Below are 23,804 nucleotides of genomic sequence, written 5' to 3'. Positions count from 1 at the left end.
GTTTATTTTGTGCGATATGAAGCCCTTTTAACTTTAGTATGGTGTGCTCTGTGCACTTCAGCTTGGGCTTATGTGTTGAAGAAATCCACGTGATGTTTTCTCAGTATTTTGGTGTAATACTTTTTAGTTTTGTTATGAAATGCAGTGAGATGTTTGTGATAACTGACTGATGATGTGATAACTGGCTGAGCAACACTGATAAACCTGTAGCCAACATAATATAGGAGGATGTCTGTTTATATATGAGCTTGGCTAGATTTGTAGTTTATTGCCCGCCATATTATACATACTGAAAATTTGCTATACTTAGAGTCTCCAAATTAAATTAAATTTTGAATTCAGATAATTAATTCACACTAGTAATGAGTGACTCATACTAAGTCACATTTAGGATTGTTTCCTCCAAACTCATGTTCACTTCAATTAAGGATATCTTTTATTTCATAAATAAAAATATAAATCATGCTTTATGATATAGGCCTATATAAATACTTAGATATTACTTGTCACATTGTTGCTGTTTATACCTTGAATTGAAATTCAGTTGAATTGAACTGACAAGACGAAACTAAAATAATTAGGATATATGATGTTTGATTTCTAAATGGTCATGGGGCCTTTACAAGTATTTACAAAGAAGTCATTAGATCTTAAAGGGGGTGATGAGACAGAAGCAGAACAGTGATGTATGTCCTTGCTGCATGGAGGTTTTTAGCAGCAAATACAAAATGGATACAATCCGTCTGCAGGTGGAGCTGCACTTTGTCTATTGCAGCACTTCCCTATGATGTGTATGTTTGTTTACAATATTTAAGCAGCCCTGTAATAATACACAGTAGGGATAATGTTTTCATTATAAGTAAATCACATAGTATCATATTAATCTAAACCTTTCTCATTAACACTGTGCACAGCAATAATGAAATCGATCTAATAGATAAGGGATTATCAATTAATCAATTTTGTAGCTGATGTAATGCTGAGGTTAACAACTGTTGTAATTTGACGTTTTGAGACTGAATTTAACTGTTTAACCAGTTTAAATACAACTTACTCAGGAGATTGAATGGTCCATTAAAATCTGTTGTAGAACAATATTTGATTAATATAACAAGCAACGCTTCAGGGCCTTTTTCAAGGCAGGATACATATGCATCTGCGCCACAGAGGGAGGGCCATCACCTGAGCCAAATGCATGTGGCAACGTGTATCTGAAGGTCACATATTTTTAAAGGATGCCTTAAGCATTAGACAGGACAAATGCATCATGACAGCAAAGGAAAGGGTGACTGGAATATTTGGGGGCGAGAGAGTGACAGACAGTCAGAGAAAAACAGATGTGCTGCAAAGATTCATTCAACTTATTTTATGCTTGACAGTAAAGAGGATCTGCTTTATAGTTGTGCCTTTTGTTTGTTAGTCTTTTGAAGCATAACTCATCATATACATTTCCATCACTGTAGGATACTGGAGAAATACAGTTTACTGAGCTTTGAGAATTTTAAATTATTTTCACATTTGTGCCTGGTTTATACATTTTTAAATGGTTTGGCCCCTCCTCCACTATGTGACTCTGTAAGTTATGTTACATCCTCCAGAATATCCTCTAGCTGCAGATCCAAAACAGCACATTTAAAACCAAATTCAGTCTGTTAAAAGCTTCTCAGCTCTGTAACCACTGACTCTACATTGTATGTGATGTTCTATTATGTGTAGCTTTGTATTCTGTATGTATCCTGTGTATTTTTGTTGCTTTGTACTGGTTATTATTCTGCAGTGTATGTTTCAATATTGAAATTCTGAAGGGACTGCAGATTTAAACTAGCTATAAGCTAACTCTGGTACAGTATCAAATGGTAATATTTATGTTTAATACTGTACATGGTCCCAATAAACACAATACTACTACATATTGCAACAGTTGGAATTTATCAGCCTTAACTCATACAAATTATGCCATAAACATCACCCTAAGCTGTACATAATTTGTTGTAACAAACCATGCCTGAAACATCATTTGTGTCATATTTCTCTCTGAAGTCAGACACCTTTTCTGTCTGCACGTCACAATGTGCGTCTTACCTTAAAGCGTCCTCTCCAGCTCACGAACAGTGCCATTCACATCATTCTCTGTAATAACGAAAGCTCACACAAGGAGGCGAGTAAGCTCTCATTTAATTCAACAGAATGAAATTATACAACCAGTGGTTAAAATAATAAATGAGTCCCATATAGGCTACATGTCTGTCTCTTTAGGGAAACAGGTTGTGCTTGTTTTACACACTCAGTTCATAGGGAAATTGAGAAATTACATTTTTTTTTCTCCTGGTAAGGGTGGCATCTGGGTGTGGGATGGTTACTATTTCGATTCAGTCCAGGTCTTCATAACCAAACACATCATATTCCATAAACTCATAGCCTGAATGCCCCATATGCTGTAAAACTCACAGAGCAGCAATAGTCTTTTTCTTTATTTCTTACCAAAATAAGACCGTCTCTTCGTGTGCTCTTCCTGAGGAGAGACTGAATGGAAAGTACCCTCTATGTATGTGTGAGGTAACCATGAAAATTACATAATTATTATAGTAATATCACATCATCATTGTCATCATCTTTATGATCATCATCAACTTCAGCCTCATCATCATCATCATCATCATATTCAACACCACACATTATGGATAGGTCATCTTCATAAAATCATCTCAGCGACAATTGAAAAAGATTAAAGAGTTAAAAGCCAAGCATCATCATGAGGCTGGATATATACTGGTTTTAACAGTACAGTACACTGACAAAAATAAAGACTCAAATAAATTATTAGAAGACGCACTATCGATCATATATCATATATCTGTGCATGGCAGGTGAATATATGTAAAAACTCAGTCTGGAACGTCTCTCGGTTGTTCCCTCTCTCTGTGTCTGAGTGCTTTCTTGGTCCTTTAGGCTACCAGACAGAGAGAAGTCTGTGTCTGCATGCGACAATCTTCTCCTATATGTGTCTGATGAAAGGAGAGATTAAATAAGTATAAGATTGGAGGAAAGACGAGACATCTCCCTCCTCCCATAACTCTGCATCCTTCAGTATCCTGAAGAATGGAACGATGAACTTCTTCTGTGTTTCTCCACTTTTTGTTCCTTGATTCTTGTTTCCTATTCTTCCCCAAAGTGTTACCTGCCACACCATTAATACTGTTTGGAGAGCAAAGGCAGAGGAGAAGACAGGGGCAATCAATTTAGGACCATTGTGACTCTCCTTCTCCTCTTCCTTTTCTTCTTTCAGTGAGCGAAATGCGAGCTCTGTTTGCCTTTCCTCTCCTTTACTCTTCCACCCTTCTCCACCTAGAAGTCCATGGACATGGATCGCTGTTGGGGGTCAACTACGGTGGTACTGTTACGAGCGCTGTTGCCACGGACACTGAGCGTTCCACAGACTCCCGCCATCCCGCCACCGATACCTCCAGCGATGCCGCTTGGCCCTGGCATCCCCACTCCTCCCGGCATCCCCACTCCTCCCTGCATTCCCATTCCTCCCGGCATCCCCATTCCTCCCGTCATCCCCATTCCCCCCGGCATCCCCATTCCCCCCGGCATCCCCATTCCTCCTGACATCGCCACTCCTCCCGTTATCCCAGTCGCTCCTCCGATCCCTCCTCCTGCTATCCCTGATGCTCCTCCTCCTCCCATTGTAGCTCCACCCGTGGCTCCTCCCGCTCCTCCTCCCCCACGCCCATAGATCTCACAGGGGATCTCCTCTGTGACACGGTCCTCAATGACCTGCTGGTCGCAGTCGTGAGTCTGTGAGTGCTGCTTGTAGCCGTAGCAGCTTTTCTTGTAGCTGGCTGTGGAGTTGAACGTCTTCATGGGTGGCGGCTTGGAGAAGTCGTTGTGGTAGGACAGCTCCATGGAGCTCAGGGTGGTGCGGCTGTGCTTCATACTGCCGCCTCCGGTAGTGACTGAGCCTTGCGAGCCGCAGTGGTGCTCATGGACACAGCGGGACATGGTGGAGGAGCGTCGTAGCTTGTGGAAGCTGTCCAGTTCTTCAGACAGATCAGCCAGGTCTGAGGATATCTCTTTATCACGCAGAGAGAAGAGCTCATAGTGGGGTGGGTCAAAGACCTCCTGGAAGCCTGCCTTGTTGAAAACACCAGGTCGGCGAGCTACAACCTGAACCGGGCAAAAAAAACATTCAGAAAGTTGAATGTTAGTGATTCAGAGGCCACAGGTTTTCACATGGATGTAATAATATATCAAGAAAGCAGTTTATTTTTTACAGCCTGTGGTAAAGATGTTGCCATAAAACTTTGGTAGTATACTGTATGTATTACACCATCAGCTCCTCAAACAGCCAGAGGTATTTTCTAGAGCTACAATTTTTTACAATGTTCAGCGGTCATACAGACAGAAGTCAATTACAGAGGAGTCACAGACATCAATTTCTTTACAAAAAATAGTCTCAATAGGCCAGCCACAAAGTAATTATTTGAGAGTAAGGAGAGTCTTTTGGGGATTGCTGGAAATTACAAACTGAAGTAACAAATAGACATGTCAGGTTGAAAAAAGTGGCTGAACCAAAAAAGAAAGTCACCCTGTAACTAACTTGCAGAGATTTTCGATACAGTATATAATGGTGTTAAAGCATCCAAAAGTGGAGTTCTTCTTTCTTCCCTCTCTCCAAATCGATATGTACCCCGACCTGGTCTCAAATCCCACCCTAACTTTCAATTATGTGTCTCTTCTCTCTTGGCTCTCTCTGCTTTCCTGCTGAACAAAAAGTCAATCACAAAAGAACCAGTTACCTTTTTCCTTGGCTGCTTCATCTGGACCAAGATGGAGATGATAAGAAGAACCAAAACGATGCCTGATGAGACTCCGATGACCGTGCCGTGGGTCTTTGTGATCTGATGGAAGAGACCCTTAGATCGCTTCTCTGGAGAAAGGGGAAAAAAAGAAGATGAAGTTAGATTTTAAAGACAACAAATGAAAAAGGAGATTAGACAAATGAAAACATAATTATAATGTCCTCAGATGGGAATCGTTTGGGAAGAAAAGTTGATCATACCTTTGCAGTGGTTTTCATCCCATGGGTAGACACAGTTTTGAACCCCATTACACACCAGAGAGTTGTTAATACACATGTTGCTGTGGCAGAAGAATGTATTGGCTGAACAGGGAGCTGCAGGCAAGAGACAATACACAGAGATAATGGAATTTAGAAAAAAGCAACAATAGAATAACAGCTGTGTAACAGTGCTGAGTAAAAGATGACTCCACGTTAAAAAGGACCACGAGCCATTTTGACGATAATAACAATAAAACAGTGACAAACAATAAAAGAGCAATGATTTGGTTGTTGAAATCTGTAGAGGGGTGTGATAAAAGATAAAGTGTTACATTTTTTCTCCAAACACTAAACGTCTAATGTAGACAGTCCACACAGGGCCATACATCATCATTTCCTGCAGACACAACACCAGGGAACGATGAGAGACGGCAGCTTCACTGAGCTGCAGCCGTCGTGTCAAGGGAGTGTGAGAGGCAGGGGGGCAGAAAGGGGAGAGGAGCTGGAAGAGTGGATGGTAGGAGAAAAAGCAAGAATACGGGAAAGGATGAAAAGAGGGGATTGGAGAGGTTGTGGAACTGGCTCCAAGCTGTCATGGGGTGCAGATGGTCAGGCAGGTGCCACAAGACGCCGCGCATTAAAGTGACTGTTAGCGAGTGAAGGCTGAGATGGCAGAGACAAAGATGACTAGTAATTGATGATGGCTGCTGGGCTCAGGAGATCGATGCACTGCCAGTCAGGAGGAAGAGCTGCACGGCTGAGGGGAGGATGCAGATGCCTGAGTTTTGGTGTAGACGTTTTTAAGGAGGCAGCAAAAGATAGAGGAAATGTGGTTCTTATGTGCAGAGTGGAGCAACAAACGAGAGGAAGTGGAAGTTGAGGGACAGCAGTAGAATAATATATTTCTGTGTGTTGTATGCTGTGATTTTTTCCCCCATTAGGCCCAGAGGAATCAAGGCCACCAGGCCACTAAATGTAGCAGTCAAGCATGAAGTCTTCCACTGAGCATTTAACCCTGTATTGTAGTTGTTTATTTTTCTGCTTTAATACACCGGAGGACAAACAGACCTCAAAACAGGTGGGAATTCCATATAAAATATATACTCTCAGAAGTCAGCCATGCATATTAGATTGAAAAGCATCTTAATTTACCCTGAATACATAGCAAACTATTCATAGGTTTGTGCAGCTGATGGGGCCGTCCTTCTGAAACCAGCATATGGTTAGAAACAACAGCACTATGTACATTAAAACCACATTATGAGATGTGCTGTGTAGTGTCATTGTTGTGGAGGAGTTTCACTTTGTGTAAATGTGCTGACTGCAATTTTTAAATTACATGAAATTTAAATGTTGACATTTTAAGGTGTAGATATGGTATTTTGAGAGATAAGTTGAAAGAAATGTGTTTTTTCCCCCTTTTGTTATCTCTCCTCTATTGACTCACAACTCCTTTGACCTCTTCTTTAACTATTTATCAGCTTTAAAAAAAAAGAACATTTTCTTTTCTTTTTTCTTTGTTACACACACACACACACACACACACACACACACACACGCACACGCACACACACACTTTATCAGAGCTGAAACAGACAGTGTCCACTCCCTCCTGCAAGGTCTGATGTGATGAGAGCTCTGAACCGGCACATGCTTTTCTTCTCTGGCATGTCTGCTTTACCTCATTGTTAAATAACATTGACATGTAAGGAACATGTATAATTGCGTATTGGCATGTGTATGTGGGAAGAGTGTGTGTGCGTGTTGGAATGTCCTCTATCCATCTCCTTGTGAGCTTGTAGACGGCGTCTCTCCTCTAACACTGTGATCACTTCCAAACCGATTATATGTCTCCCGCCTTCAAAATGTAGCTTCTCAGAGGGTGTCGACAACACTTCACCCTCTTACCCCCACCCTCCCTGCATATACACACACACACACACACACACACACACACACACACACACACACACACACACACTTCCATCTTTTCCCTCTGCATTCCCAGAACCAGTGTGTGTCACGTTTGAATGTATGCACTGTGTGTTTGCGTGGGTGAGTGAGTGTATCTGTGTATTCAGTCTTCATATGGAAAATTAGGGCACATTAAGGATGCTGGAGTGCGAAAGGCAAAACCCATCTGAGTGACAAAGATTAATGCATCCCTCTCTAGACCAGATTATCCATATATTGCATCAGGCGAGCATCTTGGGGCACCGACGTGAAAAAAATGAAAAATGTAAATAGTTTTTGTGTACAGAAACGGCAGGAACAGCACTTATAGAGCACTTGATTCAGCTTTTATTTATCAATTTTCTTATTTATAAGAAGATGAGTAAGAAAACATTTGAAAAGTAGCCTGCTGTGCATCTTTTAGCACAACAAAGGCGTGGAGAGTTGTGCAGAGAGAGAGAGAGAGAGAGAGAGAGAGAGAGAGAGAGAGAGAGAGAGAGAGAGAGAGAGAGAGAGAGAGAGAGAGACACACTGTTATTTCAATAATAACAGCAGTACACTATATTGCTGGTAGAAAATCCACCCTATTCCTGAGTGCTACGGTTCATACCTTAGGTAACTATTTCATTTTCTATTTTTGACAAAGCGGAGAAGGAAATTGTCCTTTTATCTGCTGTTTCTGACCAGGAAAATGAAAAACACCTTTTTTGTTTTTGGGTTTTGAAATGAAAATAAAACCACTATCTGTTTTCATTCCGTTCATTTTTGTCTCTGAAAACAACAGAACAACAAAACAGCCATAATGTCTAATAATGTACGCTTTGCAATACACTGTCTCAATGTGCTATTCCTTATATGTTCACATCAGCTCAGCTGGAACTCATTGATTGCTTGCAACAGTCACTATTGTGCTTGCCTTATTTGGTAGCCTATATGCGTGATGACTTGTTTTAGATAATCTTTGTAATGGTTTTGCATGTAGTCCTCATACAGGCCATTTAAATTGGAGATAATGATATTTAGCATGCATAGGGATGTGAATTGCATTCAGATTTGAGCATCAGAGTAAGGACTAGTATAGCATTTGTAGGCCCATGTCTATCAAGATAGTCCATGTAAGTCTATGATCTTTATACCTTTAATACATTTCATGCTTTTACATATAAAGTGGGAGGAGGGTACAATCCAAGTGAAGTCATCCTTGGGTCTTAATACAAGCCTGATCCCTCTGACCTCTGAGTAAACTTTGAGCCAGTCGCTGACTCTGACCAAATAAAGTTTGGGAGTTATTCAAGAGACCTCTCTGAGATGAACTGCGTGATCAGAATTAATGAGGATCCAAATGGTCTTAAGGACTCTCCGGTTGAAAAAAAACACACCCTTGCTGGATTTAAAAGGCCATTACATTCTGACTGCAATGGTTATGGGTTTGCTGATGAAAACAACATTAGCATTCACTTGGGGTTTGGGAAGTGTGCAGGAGAACGTGGCAATTAATATCTCAGTCTATTCAGGCATTTAATGAAAATATTACGGTGCGCTAACAGTTTCCTGCATGGTAATTCCTGCTACTTTATGTGCAACTGTTAACAGCATCTGTTTTCCTTGTCCTCCAGAAATGATGAATATTACTCCCCACAGATCCAGTAACCCCACTCAGCTTTTTTTTAAAAGTCAAACCAGACAAATATGTTCCTATTTTCCTGTTGTAAGTAACCTAGAATAAGCACAGTATCATGTTGCAACATGCTTATCAAGAAATAATTTGATGCTTTCAGTTATTTAAAAAATGCTTGAGTAAATAATTGGTTTCCTTGTATCTGTGCTCAAAACGCAGCACAGTGTAATTAGCTTTTCTGTCTGAAATGACACTTCAGTGTACGTTGGTGACTCATGATGCATACAGAATGTGGGGCATAACTTAAGTATATTAATGTGTGTGTGTGTGTGTGTGTGTGTAAATATTGTAATGGCCGGCGGGTTATGGGTATTACATTACATTACATACAGTGCCTTTAGTAGTCAATAAAAGTCAGTCAGAACAGTGTGATTATGAGTGTAAGAACTGGCACTCACGGTCGACAAATGAGGTGAAGAGCATGCGGAAGCGGCTGAGTCGACTCTTCTCATCGGCCCACATTCGCACGACTCCCACACCGTTATCCAGCATCACATCGTTGGCCACGGTGCTACAGAACTTGGCTTTGAGGTTCTCGATGGCGCTGCTGCCATCGTAAACAGCCACAAAGTTCTTCTTGCACTCATTAGAGTGTTCCATCTGGTATTCCATGAAGCGCAGGTAGATCTGCAGATGGACAGGAAATGCTAATCAGAGTGAAGCTGAATGAATACCACAAAATCCACAGCAATCCTTAAGTTCACGTCAAAGCTGTCTAACCGTAACCAGCAACTGTACTGTCTCTGAAGGTAAAAAATACATCACATCAATAAAGCGAATACACCTGAAAAATGTTCAGACAGATAATGAATAGAATACAAAAAGATTAGAATAAAACATTGTGACAGTTTGACTCGCCGGGATAAGAACAGGATGTTTTTAGAAAATTCTTTTATGGAAAATAGAATCAAATAATAACAAAAAAAATCAAATCTAAGTTGTGATGCGAGCACAGATAGATAAATGGCAACTTAGAAAAGCCCATCTTTAAAAATATCTGTCATGGTGCTGCCTGCTCTGTCTCCCTCACCCTCCTCTTTTCTCTTTGCTGTGTCTCAATTCAGAGAAGGCCACGGGGGAACACAAGGCTAGCGAGCTGAAAATTTACCTCCTCTTTAAAATGAGAAAGTCTAGTCTCAGACTGCTTGGTGGGTCCCTGTCAACAATAACTTAAGACTTAAAAAAGTTGGGAATTTCCACCATGGATTTGTGGTCAAACAGCTGACAAAGCAGTGAATATAAGCTAGCTTCATGATATTGAAGGTTGCGGTGTGAGCTGTTATGTTGCTCTTCAACAAACCTCAATTATAGACCTTTTTCACAATAGACATCTTGATTTGAGTCAGAAAATCACAGGTGTCACTAATAACATTAATGACGGCTCTGTTCTATTAAAGTCACAGTGAGCCAGCACACATAATATCCGAACCCTGACACTGAAGCAGCTAAATGAATCATCATTCATCATATTATCTACACCTGCGCTTCCCTACTGTGACATGTCAAAATGTCTTCTGTGTGGAATACCTATTGCCAGATTTCGCTAATTTGATGTACCTGTGACAATGACACCTCAAACACAACCACCTGTTAAATACAGCTTTGATTATGAGACATTTTAAGACTTGATGAGGATCGCTTGCTGCTACTATTAAAATACTCTCAGACATAGATCAAAGTGTCCACCAAATTCACGCAAAACAAGGCCTCATTTCTCGGCGTCTTAAGAGACCTTTTTCACAGCAATTATGTTTACTTGTGCAGGTGTCACTAATTACATTAATGATCCAGGACCCTGAAACTGACTCACCAAAGTGCAATTTAATTATTATTAACGTTTTCAATTATATCTTTGATTTTCTATTCTATATTAAGTTAAACCTTTAAAAGTCATTACATAACACGTCTCTAAATTGTGTTTGAATTGAAAAAAATCACATTAGCAGTAATGACGTAAGGTCTTGGCCACAGGTGGAGAAACGTAGATCAAACTGAAGCAGAGCACGCCTGTAAGCATGCTGCAGTTAAAGGTATAATATACAGGATTCGACAGGAACAACTGTGTATAGACTCCTACAAAAAGAATCCTTCTTAATAATCACTTATGACCCACTAGAAGTGTGTGGTGGTGTATGCATCTGCCCTCTCCCTGTATTTTCTTTTTTTCTTATTATCCTGCTGTGTTGGGGATGTTTCTAGGCTTCAAACCTTTGGACAGTGGGTGTGTAGCCCCCAGCCAATAACAGCATGCAGGATGTGAGTATGGGACCATATATAAATGGAAAGAGTTACGGCAGATACAGCACAGATGTTCTGCTTATTCAACAGTTGTTTGATAAATTGTTCAAACTGTCTCTTACTCCTGGATTTTGCAGTTATCCTCGACTCGAGTAAAGTATAACCTGAAATCTGTTCCATTCTGTTCGCTGTGAACTCTGCATCAGGTTGCTGACTGCTGTTTGTATGTGTGTGTGTGTGTGGCCATGCATGTGGAGCTCAGCCCTATCCTCGTGCATACAGAAAGAGGGTAGAGAGAGATGTCAGGGCCAACGAGGAGAAACCAACTTTGAATGTTGTGTTTATGAACAGCAACCGCCTTTAAGCAGCTTTTATTCTGCTGCTGAGTGTGCTGCTCTGTTCCTTCTGCATCGTTGAGCTAATATCTGTTGAGGCAACTCAGTGCTATTGCTAAATTCAGATCTGCACGCTGCACATGTACGACCAGTGAAATGACTGTGGGGACTAATCTGTGTGCGTGTGCGTGTATATCTATGTGTGTGTTAGCTAGATTAGGTAGGGCATGTGTGAGTAATGCATGAATATTTACATGTGCATGCATAAAATATTATGTTGTATACCTATGAGTGTATCATGTTAATGTAATGCTTAAAGTCTGTGACAGTATCATTTAGTGACTATGTGTGCTTGTTTGTTTTTGTTTTATAATATGCATGAATGTGTGTATGTTATTGTATTGGGTGCATCTCAAGTCTCTTTAATTGCATCACTGTTTCCATCACTGTCTTTTCCTAGCGTCTTAGCCCCTGAAGATGGATGGAGATGCAAGGAAACCATGCGAGGAGAGAGGAAACAAGGAAATATATTTCTAGAGAAATGAGGCATCCTTTCCTCTGAAGCGTCATGTGAAGTGACGTCAGTTTCTGATGACGGCAGCAGCGGATCCAGCTGTGATTATCCGCTCATCAGCTTTAACAGCTGCAGCGACATTTGATGGAGTTTGTGTCTGTTTCCTCTCTGCAGTCTGTTACCTGTGCATTCTGTATTTAGATTGTATACTGTGTCCTGCTCAGATACTTGAACCATTTCTACTGGCAGGGTGTGTTTATATTATTAATTTATTATTTGTGTTTGTATTTATTAATATTCTGATTGTGAATTCATTGTTTAATCCCAGAATATGATAAGAGTCTCTTTGAACACTGGAAAATATTTATTAGTCTACATGTTTTAGGGAAAATTGAAATGATGTGGTTCATAATGAATCTGATGCTGAAGAATTTAGAGTTTTAAATGTGTTTCTTGCTAACAGATAGACTCTCCCTGAGGTTACTTTAATTTGATCCATAATAAAAGTTAATGAAGGAAACAACAGAACATGAAAAGAAAAATCTTTCTAATAAATAAATAAAGTTGTTTGTTTCCTTGATCAGACCAACAATTAACAGACTTATCTAGATGGTGAATCGGAAAACAAACATGTAGAGAGTGATACACTTGAGTTTAATCTGTCTTCACTTAGTAATGTTGTGATGTATCAGATCAGTTCAATCAGCTTCAGCATCCGAGCAATAACTGATATCCAATAAGTGGGTGTGTTGGCTGGTGAAAGACTTCCGTGAAAGTCTCCTCAGACATCCCTCCTCGCTCCTCGCTTTCTCAACCACAACGACTTCTGGCTCAAGCGTGGAGCGAGGACGGATCAAATAAGAGACTTGAGATGTACCCATTCTGGTCAGCGAGTAACATGAGAGCATGCTGATGACTCATTTACTCAAGAGGAAGAGGCAGAGCAGCAATGACTCAACACTAGCCAAGTTACGGTAGTAATTTCAATGGGATTTTAGATACCTACTCCTAAATATCAAAATTCATGAGAACTACATCCGCTTTATTTTATCAACAGCATTCTCCTGCATTGCCTTTTCCCATGCTGCCTCTCTGTGTGTTTGCATTGCTCATTATGTATTAAATTACAATCACAACACAGACGTGGCCACAGGAGGATTTGTTCTCAATGACTGTGGCGCGATTCATACAAAGTATTAAAATGAGGAAAAAACCACTGTCAGGCTTAAATAGATGTAGCTCTGCTTGGCTGCTGCATAGACAAATCCATTACTGTTGTTTATAGTGGAATTCTTCATTAAAATGCAGTGACATCTCATGTGCTATTGAGGGTAGACAAGTGGAAAAAAGTAAAAAACAAATACTGACATAAGGATGGAGAACACTGTGGAGGTGAAGTCCTGAAACAACCCCTAATGACAGAAAAGCAGAACACACTGCACGGTGAGTGATAGTACACAGGGTGAGTCTTCAGTTGACTCGTCTGCCACTTAGACATTCAGAGCCGTTTCTGCTCTTGTTTATATTCAGAGCGTCACCCCTCTTCAACACTGTGAGCTTTCATGCTAAATTTCTAAATGATTTCACCCCCAGATTTCTTTCTTTGTTGAAAACTCATATCTATTCTGGGATAGACTGTGTGCGTCACTAGCAGGATGAGATCTTCTATCATTTGTCTCTTGGTCCAGCTCAGATTTGCTGTTTATACTGATTCATTAGAAATCATTAGTTCTTTGATTGAAAAAAAAATTCTTTATGTCACTTTCATATATTGTGAAGTCTCAGGATGTTCCTAGATATTGTATAAGTGCTTTAGTTAAGCGAGCATTTGTCAGGTAGTTTAAAATAGCTTTGAACATGAGTCATCCAAACAAAACTGCAGACGACACTCTTGATTGTAGCGATTTTATAATGGACGATGTTGTTGTTTTATAAGGGACAATTTTTTAATGCGCCAAACAGAGGTCGCAGGATAGGATAAGAGCAATGACTGCCATGGTTACCGATGACTAATAACGGTTCCCTTGTACTGACCTTGGACTGTGGAGGAGCCCTGATGGTCCAGATACAGTCCAGAGCATCGCCAGGCTTCACCTTCTCTTCTTCGTCCACCTGACTGGAGCGAATAATACCATCATATCCACCTATTTCAAACTGACAATCTGTAGAGAGAAACGTGGAGGAGAGGTAGGAAGAAAGAGAGAGAGAGAGAGAGAGAGAGAGAGAGAGAGAGAGAGAGAGAGAGAGAGAGAGAGAAAGAGTTAAAAAACATAGCAAAGGTGAGAAGGGGGTTAACATGAGAGAAGCAAGAAAGACTGAGGATAAAAGAGCGAGCAAAATATAAGCAAACAAAAGGGTAGGATGAGAAGAGGAGCATGACAGACTGAGGGACATATGAAGGATTTCATTTAAAGAAGTAAAGGATTAAAGGAGGAATAGAAGTGAGCACAGCGGATTAGGACAAGGGACAATAAGAAGACAGAGGAATAAAGGCAGACAGACAGACAGACAGACAGGGATGAAACAGCAGGATAAAAAGAGGTGTGTGTGTGTTCTTCGTGCGTTTAAATTGGTGCACGTGTGTGTTGGTACGTCCTCTCACTTTAGGTACAATTGTGCGCTTATCAAGGTACATTTGCACGTTCAGCATTCACGTCAGAGGCAGAGATAGCCTCCGGTAAGCTTCTGAGCACAGAGGAGCTCCTCAAAAAAAGGGAGCCGGCGAAATACTGAAGAGCTTACCTGGGATGGGGTTTAGCAGTCCGCCCACGTGCAGATGGAAATCAGGGTCTGAAATGATAAGATTTGGGAGCCACGTTATTCTCAATCCACAAAGCAGAAATAGGTAAGCAGAGAACACAAGATAAGATCCCATTAAGGCAGGCCAGATAAAGCAGAGAGGGGTCTTGAAGCTAATATCTGTTGCCTGATGGGAGACGCTGATTTCTAGGCATATTGTGTTTAGATTCAGGAGGCTCTGATGTTGAGCATGTGACCGCTGAAGAGTGTGAAAAGCAAAGGAAAGAGTGCTGTGATGTTTGGAAAATTGCAGACCCCATGGGTGACTTGTGGATGTTTAAACAGCCCATGTTCAGGCATTTTTTACTGGTAATGAACACAAAAAAGTTAGGCAAAAAAAAAAAAAGAGGCTAATTTAGGGAAGACTTATATTTTTCTGTCACACTGAGATCAGATTCTCCTTTTGTGTTTTCGGGGACATAGTAAAATCTGTCTGGAAACAGGTCTCTTCACATCTTCCCTCAATACCTTTGAAGTCTGCTAAAATTAGCTTGAAGAGTCTGAGGGTGTATTAGGGCTTCACATTCGCTGCAAAAGTAAACTTTGTGATCTCTACCTGCAATGAAGGTATACTTGATTCGAAAGCCGAGGCCTTCCAGCTCCTCGTCGCTGGTGAACTTGATCCACATGAAACGGCCCGTGGACGTAACCAGGCCTGGGTTCTTGCCCCCGCAGAAGCGATCGATGAGCGGCGAGAATCCAAACGGCCCATCGCGGATTTCGATGTGATCGAAGCGGCACTCGAACGACGGCTCGATGTAGTAATTCTTATCAAAAGCCAGCTGAATCCTTTGTCTAGGGAGAGCTTTGGCGAGCAAAGGATTGGGAGAGAGAAAAGAAAACAAAAGTGGGGGGAAAAATCCATGAAAGGGAGAAATAAATCTTGGTTTTTGCAGTACAAAGACAAATCTGGATGGTAATCTAAAGCATAAATAAAAGGAGGGGCAAATATGAGTTAAACTGGATTTTGAAGTTGATTTTAAATCAGAACAGGCTGCTAGGTTCAGTATACTCAAACTTGTTATAGAAGCTGGGTCAAACAGAGGTAAAAGGCAATAACTAAAGCACTTTTTAGACATTAAAATCACACAAGGAGTGGTCACATCATATCATAATTTGGTAAACAGCAGATTGGAATAACCTAGTTCATTCACCCAGACAATGTTTATGCTTTGGTTTGTTCTTTCCAAATGTGGTTAAACAGCACAATACGCACATTTCTGCATCTGTTAACCGTGCATGCAACTGTACTCAAAAACACGCACAATCAAACACGTCAGCGTTATTGTGTTTGACTCAGTGAATTTAGAACATTGCAATCACAGCGTGAACTGTAGCTCACATGTTCACCTGCGAATCCGGAGCGTGTCTTACATAAAGAATGGACAGAGATCTTGAATAACATCATCACCTACACTCACACTCATACTCACACACATACATACTCTGTAGGTATTTAACAAGGGCATTTTATGTCTGCCTTGGGAGATTAATCATAGAAGAAAGGCATTTAGAGGAAAAAAGATTGAGGTCAAGGGTTGGACATGTGTATGTGGGATGTATAACAATAATAAAATAATACAGAAGATGCTCTTTTCTTTAATGTGTGTGTGAAATAGTGTCTCTGGCCTTGTTTGAGTCTGTTTGAGCTTGAGCATGCTTCTTTTCTGCTTGAACGAGGAGTTGTACGCCTGCACTTCCTGCTATGATTCCCTGTAGAGTCTCTTTCTCACTGTAACTTTGTGTATCCATCTCTCTCTCTCTCTCACACACACACACACACACACACACACACACACACAACACAGCTTGATACGGAAAGAGCACAAAGTATAATCACTCGATCTATTGAGCTGATGAACTGGGGGACATAACACAATCAATGAACCTCACTAACCACAAATTATGATTACAAAGCTATCTGATTAGCACTTAAGCCAAACGTGAACATTTCTCTGTCTCTGTGTGAGGCAGAATAAAAAGGCTCATCGCTGGAGCTTGGATATGATTATGACTAAGGCCATTCAAGACCAAATAATAGCAAATGATAGGTTCCATCTGTCGCCTCCCAGACCCACTGCGATGAACTGCTGCACACACCAGCAGGCTGGAGCTACGGCTTATCCATCAACAATAGGTGTGGGCTCACCGTGTCCACAGGGGGAGCCCTTGAGCCACGTGTGAAATCTTAACCCCACCACACGACTAAGCACACATCTGATCTGCATTTCTGATTTCACCAGAGGCCTGTGCTTTAACTTCACACACAAATAGCTCTTCAATTTAATAAGAAAACACATCAGACCTCATCTCCTATAGCTGCTAATGACGCTTTCCATTATGTGTCCCGTACAGCAGGGCCAGCCAAATTACTGATGGATGTGATATTTCTGGTAAAACACTAAAAGTGTTGACAAGGACGCTCGCAATTCAGTGATACGTCCCACCAGAGCTCAGTTCTGTAGCAGATGTTCATCTCTTTTATGTTTCATTCAACAGCGGAGTCTTCTGGCACACCCTGCCAATAGAGATGAAGAACACAGCACTACTCTGATTAGGCCAGATGTCAGGGGTTACCTACAATGCGCCACTCTCCATCATTTTTCAAAGGGCTAGGTCTGTGTGGTGAAAAAAACTCAGGATGGCTCACTCGGCACATGTCAGGCTGATTGGACGGCAGCAGAAGAACAGACAATCAGATAGTGGTGAGGTTATATAAAACAATGTCAGTCAGACTAATGACATTCACTGGAGGAGGCAATATGCTGACAGGTGGGAAACTGTATACGCTGTTGTGGTGACAACAGGCTACAGAGCAGAAGATAAAGCCTCCAGATGGGAAAGGACTCTGCTTTTTACCTTCCAGGATGTAAACACACTCCTTGTTGGGCGGGTAGGTGTTGGGGTAATTCGGCGATGTGAACACCCCGCCGTTGATGTTGCGGACCCACGTGCCACAGTCGTTCTGGTTGGGGCTCTGGCCGCCATGTTCGCTCGGGGAATCTAAAAGCGTAGAGAGAAAGAAGGGGGGGGGGGGGATCAGACGGACAGATGGGTTATTGAGTCAGGGATCAATGAGGGAATGATTGGAAGGCAATGAGAGTGAGGGAGGGTTAGAGAAGAAAGAAAGACAAGAAAAGACAGCACAGAAAGGAGGAAGGGGAAGAACAGCACCCTTTTGTCCTGTGATATATGAAAGTAAACATACTCGCTCCTTTTTTTCAAGATGTTGTTGCTCAGTATGTGTGAAACCACATTCATAGAAAGAATAGAAGAATATTTGATCAGTAGCTCACCTTTAGTTCTCTGTGCCAGAGCGAAACCCTCTTCTATGAGAAAGAAGAGTATCCACGCTGTAAAACACACAACACAGCATTTATATCAACTGTGTTCAACAACGGAAAAAATGAAAATCACTAAACAGCATCAGAATAAGTAAAAGAGATCAGCTGTGGTATCGATTTCAACGGACCTTGATTAATAGTGGGTGTTTATGAATCAATACAATTTAAAGCAAATCCTTGACAGAACTTTTATAAAGCATATAATAATAATAATAATAATAATAATAATAATAATAATAATAATAATAATAACTTTATTTATATAGCACCTTTCAAAAACAAAGTTCCCAAAGTGCTTTGACAGACAAGGCAAAAGCAGTAAAATACAAAGCAAGACACACAACACAGAGAGATGTAACAAGACTGGCATTGACAAGATGAGAGTAGAGGACAATGAATACAGTTGGAGATAATGAGAATATAAAAATATATAAAATAAATAAGACAAAGTAAAAATAAGATTAAATGAGAGAGTACAAATATGCAAAATGAACAAACAAGCAGATGACATCACATAAAAGCTAGTCTGTAGAAATGAGTTTTGAGTAATGATTTAAAAGAAGATATATATAACAGTGAAGAAAGAAGAAGAGCAATCAGAGGAGCGATGACACTGATCTTTATAATACTCGTCTATGTTCAAGATAATCATATTGTCAAGCACACAAAGCACTCATGAATGGGCAGTGCTGGAATCTATTTTTCATTATTATCATAACCATGAATCATTTTGATGTAGACATAAAGTTTCTACCATTAAGCTCTGCTCAGTTGGCGTATACCTGCATGTATTCATGGAAGCAGCGATGTTTAGCTTTCTTCTCCATGACTTAATGAAGTGGGTCCAAATTCTTAGACAGCATCTTCTTTTAAATGAGCGAAACATTATGAATCATTGCTGTTGATTTATTTTGTTTATTCTCTCTGGTCCAATGCTCATCACACTGAACCGGAGCTGCGACTCTAGATTATTTCATTATTGATTAATCTGCTGATTATCTGACTGGCAGCCTGTAACCTAATCCTGCAGACTATCTGTCCCCCAAAGTAAAGGCATGGATCCCTTCGTAAACCCCCCCAAAAATATTTACTTTACAACCACATAAGACAAAGACAAGCAGCAATGATTAGAATTGTTTCTAGAAATACAAATGACTTCAATAATTAATCATTTGAGCTCTGCACTGATTCAACCTTAAACTTGAGTGGATCAATGACTAATTCCACAAATACATGCAGAAGAGAGGAAAGTAGTATACTGAGCTGTAGTATAGCAGTTGTGCTTGTATAAGTGTTCCTATATGCACTGAATAAGTGTGATTTAGGGTAGAGATTTCTGGGATAAGTAGCATCATGTAGTTGCTGTATAATATGGTTGCAGGTGTAGCAGGAGGGATACATGTGATAGCAGGTAATCTCAGTGTTTTAGTGCTGATGATACACCACCTGTGGTAGCTCCAGAGGTAGTGCATTACTGGCATACAGCAGGATTAGTCATTACATTAAGGTGGTACAGCAGTGGAACAGTTGCTGTAGTGAAAGTTGGCAAGCAGTAATACAAGTAGTTGTTCATTAAAGATATAAACATCAACTCTCATCCAAACCATGACACTCTAATCTGCAGCCTCTAGGCAGCAGAAACATAAAGCCTTAGCAGGAATAAAAAAAAAAAAAAAAAACAGGATTACAGGCTCCAAAGCTTACAGCACTGATGTGAAGACAGGCGTTTGGGCAGAGCACGGCTACAGACAATAGGTGAAATATGTTGCATTACAATGATATCTGCACTGAGGGCGAGCATGTTACAGCTTCTGACACTGTCTTGCTCTGATAAGCCGCTGTAGACCTGATCCCCACTGAGTTCATAATAGGTTGGCCCGCTCACATCGAATTAGAGAGCGAGCGTGAGCCTGGCACATTGCATAATGGCACCCAGTAAGGAGGGATGGAAGGCAGAGAGAAAGAGAGAGAGAGAGAGCGAGTAAGGAGGAGAGAGATATATAGAGAGAGGGGCGGGGGTCTAATGAAGAAGAATGCATGGTTAACATAAGCAGTGAACATAACCGCACCAATGAGCATGCATGTCTGAATGGACTCATTTTGAAATGCACACACATGCACACACACACACACACACACACACACACACACACACACACACACACACACACACACTCAGGGCCCTAGGCTGCTCATTACTTGTATCTCCATTATCTGGCAATGAAGTATCGTAGGTGGGAGTATGAACTACCACAGGCAGCACATTTAGAGAACAGACCACCCGAACTGAAAAGCCATATCACAAAAAGGTGCTGTGGGCTCTCTGAAGCCTTTTACATAAGCCAGACTAAATCTTGTAAATAGCAAGAGCACCGCTGTCCTCCACAAAGCTCCTACATATGCAAGATGATTCTTTTCAAGGCCTTTAGGTTGTAAATATTAACAAAACATGGAACTACATAACCTTTAAAAGTTTTGTGCTAAATAGCTACATTGAACTATAGTGACAGAAGTGTGTATCAAGCAGATAAATATAGCATATTTAAATGAGCTTATTAGGCACAAGTTGCATAATTAATGTCGGAATTTGTAGCATCTTTTGTAAGATTATAAATAAGTGAATAGTTTGAAGTCATTGTCATTTCAACATAACAAATGTCAATTATTAAGTTCACTATCAGGCAACTAACATAAGCCTTCATATAATAAAGTGTAGGCTGGGTCTTGCGTATGCAGCTCAAGACATATTTCCGACAGCGTTGGAAGGGAAGGCATGCGTCTTACACCATGAAATAAGCTTTATCTGACCTCTGCTCATTTTTAAAAAAGCCAGAGGGAAAATCACCGCGGGTTCAACCCGGCGATTCTAGGTCATGTCATTTCATTTCTACATCAATTCTCACTTCATTTTTCAAGCCAAGTTAAGGCTTTAATCTGCTTTTTTTCCTCTGGAACTGACTAGACATTGTCAAACACAGAGGCCACGACAGCTGTAACACACCGCCTACAGAGGGGCTGGAAATTATATAAAAGCTGATGACGTGAAATTTTGCTTAGTCCGAAAAAGGAACTATGGCCTTTTAACCAATTACGCATTGGACTATCTGGCGTTATTTGCAAGCTTATAGCCTACCAACCATAACATGCTACCAGGCAATGTAACTGGGCTAAGTGAACTGAAAGAAAATATAACTCATACCATGGTTAAACTATATACCTTTGTTATAGAGATGAATTAGGTGCTAACAGCCTTATACAGTTAAAATGACGAATGGCGACACTGTCTTATTAATGTAACTGCACCTGTGGCCACTAAGTACCCGCATTAACGCACCGTGAACCCATCACTGAACGCACCAAGAGGGGTGCCGCTGCAGCCGCGCGACGCATCACGTGCCTCAGGTGTTGATGGCGCGAGACGCTGGTTGGAGCTGGAGACAGTGGAGCAGCTGCACAGCACGCGCACCGCACGAGCAGATGCTAAAAGACTGGCTTTAAACTCGGAGAGCTTCTTTTGCTCCGGAGGCTGTAAGACCGTGTAGTTGTTGTGTGTTTGCAGCCGCTCCGTTTGAATACATAACAGTTTGTTACATTTACTACAGAGGAACCATTATGTATGTGCCAGCAGAGCCTTCAAACATGCTGCTTTTTTTGGGCGACATTTCTGGAGACAAAGTGCTTCAGCCGCCTGACACACAATATGTTATTATGTCAGGGATGGAGAAAAAAATGGGACGGTCAAACTGTCCGCTGATTGGAACTACACTCTGCTTCATGATGGTTTTATCGTTTCTGTATGGATTTCAAGTAGTATGTGACCTTTGCTGTCCATAATAATCATGAAACAGTCAGACTGCGCTCACATATGCTGGTATGAGCAGAGACACACCTCACACAGTGCAAACTGGCTGCTGGGAGAACTAACTCTCCTTTAAAAATGTTTTTTTTTAAAGAATGGTTCAGCATAGACCCATGATAGTAAATGAATAAATGAGTTTTAATAAATGAAATGCTCCAACCCAGCAGAGCATTAAAGAAACATTTTAAAAACCATTTGGGGTTATTTCAGTTTATTTTTGACTGGTCGCTTCTAATCAAACCCCCAGAAGAGCCTTTATGGCTTTTGCTGAATCTTAGAAAAATAGAAAGCAGACTAACAGATCAGCAAATGGTTAAGTAGCTTTGTCGGGTGGTGATGTGAGCAATAAAATAGATTTGGCATAAAAAGTCACAAGAAGGCAAGTTGATGATAAACACATATTATGAAGAAAGACCGAAAGATAGATAGAGAGAGATAGAGAGCAACAGAGTAAAGAGAATCAGTTTGCATACATGTACATTTACACGCATTTAGAACATGAGGATTCAGGAACTGAGGAACTGCCGGATTCATATGTCATTCTCATGCTCTAAAATGTATAGAAATCTGTATTACCTGCCAAATAAAACACCTAATGTGAATGTGAATTTTAAAAATGAGGAACAATATAAATGCATTTATTCAAAGCTTCAAATAATGAGATGTGGATTTCTGCCCAAGGCACCGGACCCTGACGCGCACCACGGTGGCTCGGGCAGCTGGCAAACAGACTCACCTCTGTGCATCTCCTCTCACGGTGTGATTCCAACCCAAAAGCACCTTTTTCTAAAAACACCCCTTAATTATGTCCATTTTAGGGATCCAACACGAGCTATTCACAAAATCCAACTTTTCTCCGGCATCAGTAAATCCATTACGCAGAGCCACGCTCCAAGAAGAAAAAGCTGCAAGCACCAAGCTCTCCTGCTGTAATCGGTGATCCCGCTGCGTTTGGCTGCTGCGAGCCTTTCAGCCAGGCATCATTACAGTAACACCAGCCTCCGGTGGGTTCTACACAGGAGATGACACGTGGAGGATGGACTGATCCAGGCGGACTGACGCGCTTTTAGAAGAGAGGTAGATATCCAAAAGACTCATGCGGATGGATGATGGATGGATGGAAAGAGACAGAGAGAAGAAGAACGGAAAAAAGGAGAAGGAGGAGGAAGAGGAGGAGAGCCCTTCTCTGTCTGGTCTCCGTCCGTGTCTGAACTAAGAAATGCTCCTGAACAAGGCTCATTTAAGCCGTGGGCGCTGCTTACATCAATGATTGGCTTGTCAGGAGCATCGTCAAGACAGATAAAGTGAGAACAGCATGTTTTCCGGTCGGTGCTCCCAAAATGAAACCTCAGTGGCAAACTTGTTGCGACTTCTTGAATTACAACAAATACAATGAGAAGACAGAATTTTGGCACAGTCCTGCTGCAGCTTACAAGAGATTCATGTCTACTATGTAAATCCTAATGCTGCTTGAGGCTAAATGAACCCCCATGAATCAGACTGGCTGCATCGGGGTAAAACCTCCTTTATACACAGAGACACTCTACATACATGTCTGCTGCAACATATTATACTTCATGCACGTCATTCTCATTCACCTCTGCTCTGCCTAAATATTCTTGATTTCTTAGAAAGCTTTCATGCATGATAATTTAATATCTCTTTCCAAACTGCTGCTGATGATGCATGTGAGCAGTCCTGTTGAGTTTAAAGTGAGCAGTAGTTCCTGTTGATCTCTTAAAGAACTGGAAATGTCATGGTTTGCTTTAGTTGATTCATGTTCAAGTTAAAAATGTGATCAGTGTGCAGTTTGATAGGCTGATCAAATGTTCAAATGACAAAACTGTCATTGTGGTCTTCCACATGTGCTGAGACTGAGGTTTAATAGTCGCCCCCCCCCCCGCACTTTTATTTTCAAGGCTGTATGACCTAGCTTCCGGTTCTGTTCTCGCTTTCCTCGTAAACTTGACGCAATTTGTAACGTGCACCGTCTTCTCCTTGCTTCAAGTCCCTCTTCTC

General features: G+C 41.0%; 1 protein-coding gene across 3 annotated transcripts; it reads right to left on the bottom strand.

The window, feature by feature from the left end:
* Nucleotides 1–3,147: 3,147 nt before the first annotated feature.
* LOC133978028 (neuropilin and tolloid-like protein 2) lies at nucleotides 3,148–22,531 on the bottom strand. 3 transcript variants are annotated; one of them, XM_062416370.1, is made up of 11 exons: nucleotides 22,522–22,531; nucleotides 17,875–17,935; nucleotides 17,442–17,575; nucleotides 15,139–15,387; nucleotides 14,526–14,573; nucleotides 13,818–13,945; nucleotides 9,095–9,323; nucleotides 5,066–5,179; nucleotides 4,803–4,933; nucleotides 3,702–4,170; nucleotides 3,148–3,461 (listed from the first exon to the last, which is right to left on the bottom strand). In XM_062416370.1, exons 1-11 carry the CDS (start codon nucleotides 22,529–22,531, stop codon nucleotides 3,346–3,348), a joined length of 1,689 nt encoding a protein of 562 aa, XP_062272354.1. In that variant the 3' UTR covers nucleotides 3,148–3,345. The 3 variants fall into 3 exon arrangements, with proteins under 3 accessions (XP_062272354.1, XP_062272347.1, XP_062272340.1); XM_062416363.1 differs by having other exon boundaries at nucleotides 3,148–3,512; nucleotides 3,603–4,170; nucleotides 17,442–17,585; nucleotides 17,879–17,935; XM_062416356.1 differs by having other exon boundaries at nucleotides 3,148–4,170; nucleotides 17,442–17,585; nucleotides 17,879–17,935.
* Between the last annotated feature and the right edge of the window lie 1,273 nt (nucleotides 22,532–23,804).

This window comes from Scomber scombrus, chromosome 1 (genome assembly GCF_963691925.1).
Source record: "Scomber scombrus chromosome 1, fScoSco1.1, whole genome shotgun sequence".
NCBI lineage: Eukaryota > Metazoa > Chordata > Actinopteri > Scombriformes > Scombridae > Scomber > Scomber scombrus.
Note: the sequence above shows the minus strand (reverse complement) of the source record. Positions and strands in the feature narration are given on the sequence as shown.